Source organism: Phytophthora ramorum, assembly GCF_020800215.1.
Source record: "Phytophthora ramorum isolate Pr-102 chromosome Unknown Phyram_PR-102_s0005, whole genome shotgun sequence".
Lineage (NCBI taxonomy): Eukaryota > Oomycota > Peronosporomycetes > Peronosporales > Peronosporaceae > Phytophthora > Phytophthora ramorum.
Genome location: NW_027150651.1, coordinates 2,296,476 through 2,309,751, shown reverse-complemented (window position 1 = coordinate 2,309,751; position 13,276 = coordinate 2,296,476). Strand labels below are relative to the sequence as shown.

At 56.0% G+C, this 13,276-nt stretch overlaps 4 protein-coding genes across 4 annotated transcripts; 1 reads left to right on the top strand and 3 right to left on the bottom strand.

Annotated features, from left to right (window-relative positions):
- Positions 1-171: 171 nt before the first annotated feature.
- On the bottom strand, positions 172-2,532 carry KRP23_6450 (uncharacterized protein; the record flags this gene model as incomplete). The annotated part of the gene is made up of 1 exon (XM_067891642.1): positions 172-2,532. One exon carries the CDS (start codon positions 2,530-2,532, stop codon positions 172-174), a length of 2,361 nt encoding a protein of 786 aa, XP_067745979.1.
- Positions 2,533-2,762: 230 nt separating this feature from the next.
- Positions 2,763-3,536, bottom strand: KRP23_6449 (E3 ubiquitin-protein ligase SDIR1; the record flags this gene model as incomplete). The annotated part of the gene is made up of 3 exons (XM_067891641.1): positions 2,763-2,940; positions 3,083-3,374; positions 3,437-3,536. The coding sequence occupies 3 exons, from the start codon at positions 3,534-3,536 to the stop codon at positions 2,763-2,765; spliced, it is 570 nt and encodes a 189-aa protein (XP_067745978.1).
- Positions 3,537-3,865: 329 nt separating this feature from the next.
- On the top strand, positions 3,866-4,835 carry KRP23_6448 (Ras-like protein 1; the record flags this gene model as incomplete). Its single annotated transcript, XM_067891640.1, has 5 exons — positions 3,866-3,892; positions 4,061-4,151; positions 4,231-4,331; positions 4,393-4,632; positions 4,704-4,835. 5 exons carry the CDS (start codon positions 3,866-3,868, stop codon positions 4,833-4,835), a joined length of 591 nt encoding a protein of 196 aa, XP_067745977.1.
- A 659-nt stretch (positions 4,836-5,494) lies between these two features.
- On the bottom strand, positions 5,495-8,185 carry KRP23_6447 (Serine/threonine-protein kinase Nek5; the record flags this gene model as incomplete). The annotated part of the gene is made up of 1 exon (XM_067891639.1): positions 5,495-8,185. One exon carries the CDS (start codon positions 8,183-8,185, stop codon positions 5,495-5,497), a length of 2,691 nt encoding a protein of 896 aa, XP_067745976.1.
- Positions 8,186-13,276: the final 5,091 nt, after the last annotated feature.

The following is a 13,276-nucleotide window of genomic DNA, read 5'->3' as shown; positions in this document are numbered from 1 at the left end:
GGTAGAGATTGCATGCCAAGCATTGAGTACTCTTCTTGATTGTGGCATTTTAGCGCCCGAGAATTACGAAAAATGCAACATGCAATATGAAAAATGCAACGTGCAGCACATGCAAATATGCAGATTGAGCTACTACTATACGGAGTTGAAGCTAGAGCGAAGCACATGAGGTTACTTCTTCTGGCGTGTCGTAGTAACGGAGGTGTACGACATGCTGGGCTTGAATGTAGATTGCGGCGGGGGAGGAGGCACGCCGAAGTGCGGTGGGGGCATGCTTGGGAAGAGCTGTTGGCCAGTCGGTGGGGCGCCAGGAAAACCCATGGGTGGACGTGGAGCACCAAACGAGCCGAATCCTGACGACCCACTGCCGCCTCTGGAGTTGTGGAACTGCATCGCAAGAGCAGCAACGTCGAACGCACCGCTACTGCTGTTCGAAGGAGGCGGAGGAGGTGGTGGCTGCGGGTAACCTTGCGGCTGCATCGCTCCAGGCGGCATGTTTCCTCGGGGGAAGTACATGGGGTTCTGCGGCGGCATCATCGGTGGCATCGGATATCCTGGTGGCCCGCCTGCGAACTGACCATTCGGCATGGGGCGACCATACATCGCTTGGCCTTGCTGTTGCTGGTTCAAAAATGGTTGCTCCTGCGATGGTTGAGGTGGCTGGGGTGGTGGTTGAAGTGGCTGAGACGAAGGAGCCGAACCGGGAGGTGGTGGACCGCTTACCTGCACCGATTTGGCGAAATCGGCAAAGTTGAATCCACCACCTGAGGAATTTGCACCATTTTGGGGGTTGCTTTGAGGAGGGGCACCCTGTGCGGCATTGAAGAGGCCAGGAGGGGGAGCTGACTTCCCAGGTGGCACAGACTTGCTGCGAGGCTGGTTATCGCTATCTGTACTAGGCTCTTCCACAGCTGGGACAGGAACACTCGGGGGCGGTGGGGGTGTAGGCAACGATGCCCGCGCAAACCCAAAACGCGACTGACCCGCAGTCTCATCAGGAGCGTTCGGTTGTTCTCTTTCGCTCTCAGAAATGGGTGTCTGGCCCTGCTTCTCTTTCGCTTTACCCCCGCCTTCTTGCTCGACCGGGTGTGTTTTTTTCTTTCGAGGGAAAATCTCCACTTCTTCAGACAGGACAATCTCCACCTCCACGGGTTCAAGCTCAACAATCTCATCATGTGCCTCCTCACCCAACAATGCGTGAAGGTTCTGCTGGAGTGCTGGGTCTTCGAACTGCGCCAGCCGCAGCTGTGCGTACTGTCGGAACTCTAACAGCCGAGCCTGCTGTGCCTTCTCGATCGACACGAGCTCATCTACAAACTTCTCACGAAGACGCAGCTTCTTGATGTACGTTGTTGCCACGTGGAATTGGCCGCCCTCCACGGCTTTGCGAATCAGCGTCTCGACATTGTACTGCGGCAAATAGTTGCTGTCATCTTCTACCTTTGGGGGTGGCAGTTCGTCGCCATTTGCAGCAGCCAGTGCAGCCTCAGCGGCGGCAATAGCGTCATCAAGCGGGTTCTTCGCCAGGTTGAACTTGATCGCGTACTTGATCGCCTTGTAGAACTCTCCGTGTGCGAGCATAGCATCCACCAAGTATCGCAGCAAGCTCAACGTCGCGTCTCCATTGCCCTGATCCAGCTTAAACTCGCGCAGGTATCGCAACGAGGTCACAAAATCGCCTACATGTGCAGTCTCGCGCACCAGAGCTTCGTAAAATTTGGCTCTGGTATCGTCCTTATCCGACAACTTGTTCATGCACTTGACCGCTTGCGACCACTGCCGCTGCTTCATCATCTCCACTGCGAGAGCCTCCAACGGGAACTCCTTGAACAGCTGCATCTCCATGACGCTTGAGATCGCCTCCTCCCAGCTCCTCGTCTCCAGCATGCCCGCCACCAGCTGCGGGGCCGGGAACGTGTCCAGCAGCCCGAACTGCTTGGAGAACTTGAGCGCCGCGCGGAATTTCCCCACTCGGATCATGGCCTGGATCAGAGCGGGTGGCGTCCACATGGGACGCTCCGCCGTCGCCGCCGACGCCGCGAGCTGCTCGAAGCCCGGCACCATCTCCTGCGCCAGTCGCACCGCCGCACTGAACTGCAGCGCGCGCACCATCTCGTTGATGAGCAGCGTCACGAGCGCGTCGTTGTGCTGCAGTTGCAGGTCACGCACTAGTTGCCCCGCCTGCTCCAGCGTGCGTGGGCTCTTGGCCTGCTCGAGCATGAGGCGCACCACGTCCGCCGTCTGGAAGCGCGTGCTCAGGTGCGGGCTGGCGGCGATGAGAAAGGCGGCGTCCGCGAACTTGGCGCCCATCAGCAGCTGCTGCAGCCGCGTCTCGAGCTGCTCGGGGCTCGCGCCTTCCGCATACGCGCGCGCCTGCGCCACGCCCAGCTCAAAAGCGGACTTCTTGGGCTTGGCGATGCGCTGCTTGGGCTGCGACTTGGAGCGCGTGGGAGGCCGCGCCTTGCCCGCGGAGGTGGCACGGCTGGCTTGGGAGGAAACGCCCCGCCAATTGGCGGGCGACGGCTGCGTCATGGAGGAGCGGAGCTTGGTGAGGTCGATCGAGGATTCGAGTTTGGAGGAGGATTTTTTGTATGGGGAGGGTTTTGACCAATGGATGAGCAATAAGGTCTAGTTTTGGGTTTTGACGAATGGAAGGAGAGGATAAGAAATTATGTACAATAACGAGTGTTACATTTACTGGAGTACGATACACAAAACCGAGGTTATTGAAGCTCGTCATACAACGCGCAACGTCTTGAGGCTCATGCGATGGCTGGAAACTTGCAGACCGGACACGAGGCTTTCTCCTGCAACCAGGGATCGATGCACTCTTGGTGGAAGCGGTGGAAGCACGGCATCATGCGCACGCGGCCATCCAGTTGGAAGGTGCTGAGACACACGGCGCAGCTCGCGTTCTCGGACGCCTGCAACATGCTTTCCCTGCAAAGTAGGAAACGCATCGACAAAGGCAAAACACAACGGACGTCAGTCTAGCAGCGCTTCTACCGGCGTCAACAGTGCCAGCCAGCCCACAATCTGGACAACATGTCCACTTTGCGATAGAGCGCGAAACAGCACGTACGTCACAGTGACGATGGGCAGCTGCTGGATCTGATGAGGGGAAGCACCCTCGCGCTTGCGCTCGTTGAGCGCCTCAAGGCGCATGAGGCGCTCGTAGTCGTTGCTGTCGAAGTCTCGGTTGCTCATGAGCAGCTGCAGCATCTCGCCGTCCAGCTGATCGTACAGCGCGCGGCTCATCTGCATGACGCCGCGTGGCCGCCGCTGCTGCTGGTTCTGCATCTGGTCGCGCTTGGAGCCCAGGATGATCAGCTCCAGCAGCGAGATGATGGCGTACATGACGAGCGGCAGTCCGACTGTAACCCAGAGCGACAATTAGAATAACAACAGGGGTGGGAAGAGGTTCAAGCGCCCGTACACGCTACAGCGAGCGGGAAGAGCCACTCGGGGAGGTACATGGCGAGGAACGCGATCACGGCCCCCAGGCCGCCCGTCGCGAGGAGCTCCACCGCCGCCATGTTCTTGCAAGAAGTGTGAGACCAGGTCAGGTTATCAGGAATGTAACCTTTGGGTACGTTTCGCGTCCTCACTGGGGTACATGCAAAACGTACCCTTGGCCATCGCCCGTTTGTCGCGGATACGATTGGTGGAAACAGGTCGTAGACCTTCCCCTTTGTCTTTTCTGCCAATCGTAGACTCGTTTGAGGAGGATGCGCCGACGCGTGACCGGCTATGCGCACAGACTTTCAGTGCGGGCCAGGCGGGAGAATAGACTCACACAGAGGGAAGAAGCCGCCCGCAGTCGACGCCTCCATCGCATTCTTCCTCCGCCGCCGACGCCTCCGCTATGAGTGACAACAAGGAATACAAACTGGTACGTGCTGCTGTCCTCGCTGGTGGAGAGGGGAGTCGCGTAGAGCGGAGCAGGAGGACGGTTGGTGCGTTCGTATCTCCCAGCTCGCTCCCTCTCTCTCCATCCTTCTCTCCCTCTCTCCCCCTTGTAGAATTGCGTCTGACGGTCGTTCTTGTGACTTATTTTCAGGTGGTGCTGGGCAGTGGTGGCGTGGGTAAATCTGCGCTGACCATCCGCCTCGTGACCGACAACTTCCTGGAGGACTATGACCCCACCATCGGTGCGAACAGCAGCAATGACCTTGAGGGATACCGGGAGTAATCACTCACGCATCCTGTGGATTATCTTGTGATGAACAGAGGACAGTTACCGGAAGCAGACTACCATCGACAATAGCCCTGCGCTGCTGGACATTCTGGATACGGCGGGGCAGGAGGAGTACACGTCCATGCAGGACCAGGTGCGATACCGAAGAGAAGAAGGGGTATGAAGGCACAAGAAGCTAACTGGGTGCTGTACAGTGGATGCGCGAGGGCAAAGGCTTTCTGCTTGTGTACAGCGTGACCAGTCGCAGCTCGTTCGACGACATTGCAGCATTCAAGGACAAGATCCTTCGAGCCAAGGACGTGGACAACGTACCCATTGTCCTGGTGGGCAACAAGTGCGACCTGGAGGCCCAGCGGCAGGTGGTGGCCAACGAGGGCAAAGACCTCGCTCGCCAGTGGGGCTGCGCCTTTATGGAGACCAGTGCCAAGGAGAGAGTAGGTGGCTGCCGTGCTGGTAGCTTTGATGGAGCTTATTTCTGACGGTGGCCTGCTTCATGCTGCTGTAGATATTGAATGAAGAGTGCTTCTACCAGGTGGTGCGCGAGATCAGGAAAGCCGAGCGCCCCGTGCACGTGGAGCGACCGACGCCCACGCAGAAGCCGCCCAAGAAGTCTGGGTTCAAATGCACCATCCTATAGAAGCGCAGGTGGGTCTTGTTGCCTCGCGTTACATGAGACCCCATCCCATGCCCATCGACTCGCTACAACTGCTTACATACAACAGTCAGTTTAGCCCACAACTACCCATTCGCCATCCCGCCGCCGCGCTCACTCGCTTTGCCTCATGTTACCCTGGCCGCTGTCTACGGACGCTGCCGAGCTACGACTCGCTTGTACATATGCTGTCTCCCGCTCGACACGTTCGTTGGCCGTCTCGTCCGTTCGTTTGCTGCTCAGTCAACGTGGAGTCCTGTGTTCGTTCCTGGCGATAACGTTCCTCGATAACGGAAAATGCAAAAAAACCAAAAAATAATTCGTCGTTCGGTTTGCCGTGAATCCTACAAACAAGAGCAAGAAGCAAAGGACAAAATAGCGCTTGTTGTTATAAATGCATATATGCTTGACCTGCTGCTCCCGCTAGTCGGCTGCTTCAATCCCTCAATCAACACAAGCGCTACCATCGTCATCTGCCACAAGAAACGTTACTCCAGCACATAAGAGGTATCCTTGACCAGATATGTCGCTGGTACTTTGAGGGTCTCTTCAAGTGTGCGAACAGAAGTGGGAAGAAAAACCTCCATTTCAGACGGACAAACCAAACCAACCCTCACGCGAGGGGTGCTGCGCCATCGCTTCAATCACGACGAAATGCCCGTTTGATACCTTACGCGGTAGTTCACGAGGTTTGATGGAGCGTTATCCATGTACTGCACCAGCCACGATACCATTTCAGCCTCGGAAGATCCAAAATCATCGCGGAATATACGAAGTACACGCGGCAGAACAACCTCACCGGTACGCTCGTTCACCTCAACCAGCCGCTCGCAGAACTTCTCCGCCTGCTCTTCCAGATCCGTGTCCGTGCGGCCTGGCTTTAGAATAGGAACGTCTTCAGCACTTGGAAGAGGCTCCGCACAGTCAATCAGCACCAACAGTGAGCGTGGATCACGAATATGGAGTCGGAACTGGAGTTTCGGATCCTGTGCCTGCAGTTGGCGTTCCCAGTAGTTCGATGGCGGTTTGCGATTGCAACGCAAAATACCGTGCTTGATATCACCCAACGTGAAGTCCAGCCCACCAATCGTGTAAGCAACATCTCGCTCGAAGGCCTTGTACTGACCGATGTTCTGCGGTACACCGAACTCAATGAGACCGTGCAGCACCATGACATTGTAGATGTTGATGAAGAACGGCTGGCGCTCGTGCTTGGGAAGATTTCCAACGTCAATCTTTTGCAGCTTAGACGCCAACTTTAGGAACCGACGATACTTTTGGCAAAGCGGCGCGTCAAAGTATTCTGTGGTGCTGCTCGCCGTCACCGACACATGATTCGGAAGGCTAAAACCAGTTGCAATTCCGCGTGGGAAAGACTTTAGCGCATGCAAACTGGCAATCGCTTCACGCACGCGCAGACAAATTTCCATGGGGCCTTGCTGGACGCCGTCGACACAGACATACTTCATGTTGAGCGGCACAAACAGCTCGTCCACTTGGAAACGCAGGTACGTGCTACTCGCGGCCAAATCGGGCTGAGCAATGTCTTCTGAAAACACCACAGCGAGCACGCGCGTCTTGATAAAATCAGCCAGGATCTTGACAGCCTGCTCACCGGTCTTCTCGAATGTGGTCTTCAGCACACGAATAAGTTCATCAGCTCCAATGCAGGCTGTGTAGGTGGTGAACAGTCCGATACGAACGTCCCCAATGGTAACCTGCGCACGCAGTTTGTCAGCGAATGTGTCTTCAACGAAACCTGGAGCGTCTGCTGCTATCTTGGACAGCTCACTGTTTTGCTGCGGGCGAGCCCCTGAACTAGGTACAGATTCAGCAGCAAGACCGATAGCAACTGAAGCAATCGCCGAGTTGCGCAGATTTCCGTTGTTGAAGCCAGCATTGCTTGAGCCGTCACTGCGACTTGAAACAGGGGAGCCCGATTCAGGAACTGACTCACCAAATCCGCTCGCCGGAGTTTCGCTGCTGCTGTTGTGGTTGCGACGACGCGCCGGAGACACTGGCGAGCCTGGTGGGTTGCCACCGCTGTACAGTGATGGCTGGTGGAGTTTAGCCTCAAGTTCCAGTGCTTCCTGGAATTCCGCCACGTGCTCAGACAGGAAGGCCTGGATGGGTGCCTGCACAAACGGGAACCGACAAATATCTTCGATCGACGGACGTTTTGAAGCATCTTGCTGCAGCATGAGCTGGACGAGTAGACGTAGCTCGCGTGAGAACGAAGGCAGAATAGGCGGGAACTCACCCTTGCAAATCTTGGTGAAGATTTCTGGCAGAGTCGATGCCTCAAACGGTCGGCGCAGCATGATCATCTCGTACAGAATGCAACCGAGTGACCAGATATCTGATTTCTTGCCGTACGGCTCACCACGGCAAATTTCCGGGGACATGCTTTCAGGAGTACCGCATGCCGTGTTCGCCGTGTCGTCCCCGGCCAAGGCCTTGGAGATACCAAAATCTCCTAACTTCACCACGTTCTTGTGCGTGAGGAACACGTTCTGCGCCTTGAGGTCGCGGTGCAGCACGTTTTTGCCGTGGATGTAGGCCACGGCCAGCACAAGCTGCGCAAACCAACTCATAATCACAGGCTCCGGGAACGGTCCCATCTTCTCGCGAGAACGCAGCTTCACCAGTTGCCGCAAGTTGCCGCCATCGGAGTACTCCATGACGATATTCAGCTCGTCGTCCGCCAAGAAGTGGTCGTAGAAGCGCACGATGTTGACGTGGTACAGAGACTTGAGCAGGATGACTTCGTTGTCCGCTTGCTTGCGGCCATTCTCCGAGATCTGCGAGATGCGCACGCGCTTGACGGCCACAACGGCTCCGTCCACCTTACGCCGCGCCAGCACCACAGTACCGTGCGTGCCCTTGCCAATGGTGCGGATAACCTCAATGTCCTGCCACATGCTCTTGTTGGAGGTGCGCTCGAGGCGGCGGCTGAGCCACACGTGGCGCACGAGAGTCTTGGCCGTGTTCACCTGAATGGGCTTGATGAGGTAGTCCTTGGCGCCCTTGCTGAGGCAGGACGTGACGACGTCCATCTCCTCGTTGCTGGAGGTCATGACGATGGGGATGTGGCCCAGCGTGGTGCTGTGCTTCTGGATCTCGTCCAGCAGCTCGATGCCCGTCATCACGGGCAGCATCACGTCGCACAGTACGAGGTCGAACTTGGCGTGGTTGGTCACGAGCAGGTCCAGTGCCTGGCGGCCATTCTCCACCGCGAAAACCGTGTAGCGACACGACTTGAGGATATCTATGGTGGCCATGCGCGTGAACTCGTCATCCTCCACGACCAGTACCGTCACTTCGGATGGGTCCATGGCGGCAGGCGGAGGCGGAGGTGGAGAAGAGAGTGAGAGAGGGACGGACACAAACGGAGATTGGGCACTGAAGCAGCAGCGACAGATACGAGGAGAAGCTTCAGGCAGAGACGAGCGACGCTTCGGCGGGGAACACGACGAGCTGCGCGGACTCGGGCCTTCTTGGGCTTGTGATTTCTTTTGCTCGGAGCGCCGGATCCGCAGAAGCGCTGCGATTGGAGGATAGTACACGTGGGATAGGGCACCTCTCGATTCCGATCGTGAGTTACAAGTGTGGCCCACACCATACTTACAGTTTTTTTTTTTTTTTTTACCAATGAGGTCTCTTCTTCGGCGTTACGAATACGTTTTTTTTGCGAATCGGAGCCTCTTCGCTATCGCTCGACAGCCGGCGACCCACATGGACCGGCACACGTACTACTGTACTAGCCGAGCACCGCCGCTCTACGGCAGGAAGGGTTGGAGCAGTCTCAAAGCTCGCCCCCGCTTCAATTGGTGGGCTTAGGTTTACGAAAGTTAACACCAACATCAAATGAATACGTGTGCTAGAGTAAGCTTCCGTCTGTTGTCCTTCTGTTGTTGAGTGTCCCGCGTCTTGCGATTGCGTTGCCGTTCATATGGGGTCCGCACTACGTCAACTCCAGTCCTGTCCCGAGCTAGGAGAGAGTGTCCGGTGGCTACAACTGCTGCCGTCCTACCAATGCACGTAGCTATCCTAAACTGGTATGACGGGCAGTAGTCGCGTTCCTGGGTTGTTCGCAGTGTAGTCAAGATCTATGCTAAATCGCTCACGGGGGCTCCTAGTACTCTCTGTTTGATCACCTAACAGTGCTTTGCGGGCTCTGATACCGACGACTCTACGGACCCGTCTCTCTACACACTTGGGGGACTAGCCGTCCACGCACGTCGGCTTGCTCTTGAAGACACTTCGTCACTTAACTGTCAGGTATATTGGTTGTCAGTCACCCGTACCACACCGGCACGTCAACTTCGCTGCTCCGGCTGCTTGTGCACTCCGCCGACAGTCTCGCTTCTCTGCTAGGCCGCAGATTTAGCTCTGTCGCTGCGCTTAGTCTAACCTATACATGCATCTCACTCGTCGCTTGGTCCTTATCCAGCAACTGTGCCTCTTCGAGAGAACATCGCAACTCACTGCGACCTTATCTGAATCTTGTCGCGTTGGATCTTGGTTGCCCGTCTGAGGTGAACGTCTCCCATGACTCCCCGCTGGTCTTTACTGCTCTGCTGCTGTCCGCTATGCTGGTCTTGTTGGCTTATTGGCGTCAGGGTCGAGGGAGACACGGCCAAGGGAGTTCATTCCCTTACTCTAGCAATCTTATTCATATACAGCTACAGCAAAATATGTCTTTAGTGTGGGTGGAAAACTAATGTGGCTGCGCAAATAGCATGGGCCACACCAATTCTGCATCTCCAATATTGCACGAGAAGTCCCACTAATTTCGCCCCCGGATAATAGTCCCATTCTGTTCAGACGGTAAAGGGTGCAATTGTCTGGTCAAGATGGCGAGGGTTCAAGTCTCACATTATGCTGAATTCTTATGCATCAGTTTTGCTGTGTGTGGTTCTCGAAGTCCAACCCAAGCAACCATCAATAGGATTGCCAACGCACCAATCAAACGGTCTCATGGTTCCTCTGCGTCAGCGGTAGGGGTGAAGGTCTGGGCAACTAGAAGCTTCACCTCTCTAATACCCAAATATTATTGTGCTAACCCCTTTCAATATACAGTTAAGCTAATAGACAATGTAGAAAAGACGTTATAGCTACACAGTAGCCTCAACAAGGGAATCGTCTCCGGAAATCCCACGTTCATAGTCGTCGTGGTCCTCAGCACTTCCAGCTTCAAAGTCGACGCGATACGTTTCGATAATGACTTGCAAGTGCTCCGAGAGCTGGGACTCCTGCCACAAGCCATCCAGCCCCTTTGACAACCCACACAGTATGATTGCCTTGCTGGGGTAGAGTACTATCCCTTTGTCCTGCTTCATGATTATGGCACGTACGCATCGAGATGCCAGCTCCAGATAAAAATGCTTCCCAGGGTTTGGCACCTTGCCAGACCACTGCCTGTTTCGTCTTGACGTTGAAAAGCTACGTTCTTGGGGCAGTCACAACGTCTTTCTCTCCCACTCTAATGCTGTAATGGGGTCACGCTGGCCTACACCGTTGCCGAGCAAAAGAACTTGTGAAAGGGGGAGACCCATTGTTCTTCGGTGTGGTTCACACTGGTCACCTTAAGTACGAGTACGTACTTCACATGTGGCACTCGGCAGCACGTTAAGTACGATGGTGTACATCACACTAGGTACGGAGTCGGACTTACCGTAGCGGATCAAATGGGGGCCACCCATTTGGAAGATCGTCAGTTTAGACAGGAGTTCAGTATGCAGATAGTTTACAGTAGTTAGAACCTTACAGGTGAGATTAATACAGACAGTTTAACTCTAACCTGGAAGTTCGCAAGTCGTTTGGTACCCGGTACCCGGAAACGACTGGAAGGCAAGCTTACAACAGAGACGCCAGGCGTCTGTTGTGGTTAGCGCGTTAACGCTTCCTCTAAGGCTAAGGTGCGTGTGACCCCCGTCACACCTGGTAGCACTTGTAGTCACTCCCGCGACCGGCGCGGATCGCTACAATCAAGATCTCTCTGGGTATGGAAGACTCAGAGAGCAGGCTGCCGTCCCGGCAGGACTTTCCTCATCTTTCAGATGCCCACTGGGCTACACTGGAAAAGATGGTTAGTCTCCTGGGCGAAGCAGCGTTTGCTGGATTCCCCAACCTTCCTGCAGAGCAGCAGAGGTCACGCGTGGAACGCTTCGACAAGTACGAGTCGTCGCTGATTGCTCACGTGAGTACTGCATCACAGGAAGCTGCTCGCACGGCGATGCGAGCTGAGGCGCAGAGTGTGGCGCAGGCGAACCCCTCGGGTCCTGCTTCATACGCCGCACGGCAAGGAACTACGAAGCCCGTCAGGATGTCGGTACCGACGTTCGACGGTAAAGAAGCAGACAGTCTTGTCTTCTGGATTCGTGAGATCGAGATAGCACTGAGCGCTGGGCAGGTCAAGAGCCCAAGTTGCCTTCGCGCTTTCCAATCTGGGAGGGCGTGCACACGCATGGGCGATGGCACGAGAGACTTCGTCTCCGGGGTATTTCACCTCGTGGGCGTTCATGGAACAAGAACTGCGTTCGACTTTCCTCCTGGCCAATGTGGCCTACCGTTACCGGTCACTCTTTTGCGGTGCAAGCAAGGAAAGCGCACACTTCAAGACTACGTCATGGAGCTGCAGAATCTCGAGGCTGCCATGGCAGGTGCTCCCCTCTCTGAGGACGTTAAGGTGACGGCCTTCATGGATGGCGTCCGTTCGGGTCCGGTTCGGACTGAGCTCTTCCGCAGACAGCCAACGACGTTCAACGATGCCGTGCACATCGCCATGCTGGAAGATCATTGCGTGCGCTCGGCGCAGGGTTACGCGGGTCGCGCAGAGGCGACGGAAGATCCCAGTCCTATGCAGATCTCGTCGGCCGAGTCGGCTCGTCCCCAGCGCAATCAACGCGCGAGTGGTCGCTGCTTTGGCTGTAATCAGCTTGGTCATTTCCGCCGGAACTGCCCAACGAATCCGTGGAAGACGGGCCGCGGTATGGCCGCTCCGTCACTCAATGTGATCGAGTCTGCGGTTTCGGAAAACGGCGACTCCCAGTAGGTGCGGGACGCCCTGCTGGGAGACATCGCTCCTCCTCGAGGTCGGTTGCTCTGCCACCTCCACCTCCTGGGGAGCAAGTCCCAGGGACGACACTTTTGTGTCTCTCCGTGGCCGCCGCGCGGTCCAACCTCGTGGTTGTCACAGCCAGCGTTAAGGGATATGACGAGCCGTTGAAGGTCCTGATTGATTCGGGAGCGTCCTACAACTTCGCCACGAAGGCCAGTGTGGCTAGGAACAATGCATTGTATGCTAGTGCTTTGGAAGCATCTAAGCGAAATACAAACGTATCTGTTCGCCTGGCGACTGGATTCATCGTGTCTACACGGAAGGTCCTTCTATCCCTAAACGTCAAATTTGACGATTTCAACTCGGTCGGACCGTTCATTGTCCTCGACATGGACGATCGGTACGATCTTATCCTCGGCATGCCTTGGCTTGCTAAACATGAGCCGTGGATTGATTGGCGAAGTCGCACCATTGGTGCTAGTCACAAGTCCCTCGCGGACAGAGCCCTGGCGGGTCATGTCCCCTCCTCTTCCCGAGACGGGTTTGTGCATGAACATCGTGTGCCACACGGCGAACTGCACTTTGCAGGTACTTCGGAAGTACTTGGACTGCCTTCGGCTATGCCGACCGCGAGTTCTACATCTTCGAGAGCTCATGAGCCTTCGGTGGATGTGGGAGAAGATATGGGATTTTTTGTGTGCTCCTCAGGATGAGGCTCATGAAACTCTCAAGAACGAGAACGTCGCCTTTGTCCACGGGGCGGGTGGCATACAAAGCGTTCGAGCTGCGGCAGCTCACGCAGGTGAAGTCGCTAGAGCTGGTGCTCGCGCAACTGAGAGTGGTCGAGCGGGGTCTCCCACTACGCAAAGCGTTCGAGCTGCGGCAGCTCACGCAGGTGAAGACGTTGGAGCTGGGGCTCGCGCACGGACGTGTGGTCAAGCAGAGACTACCACGTCGGAAGACGCTGAGGCTGGCACAACTGCAGCGGGACTACGTCCAGGCGTAGTACGCCGCATTGCAGACCCCTCGGATAGGGTGGTCGGACCAACGGTATTGGACGTGCTCACGGGCGAGTACAAGGACGGCGGGGGGTTAGCTATTCTGCCTACGGTAGCAGAGCTACTGGAACTCGAGGAGCTCTCGTATGTCGAGTTTGTCGACTCCCTGAAGGTGGGCGAGCTCGAGGAGATGGTCCTGATCCGTCGCGAACTCGATTCGGTCGAGCTCAACACCTCCTCGGTCATGGACCCCGAGGTGTTGGAGGACGAGAGGACCTCCTCGCGGCAGAAACGATATGGCGCGGCCATTTTGAAAGACCCATCGGATCCGTACTACCCCCTTTTAAAGGAGTTCTCGGACGTCG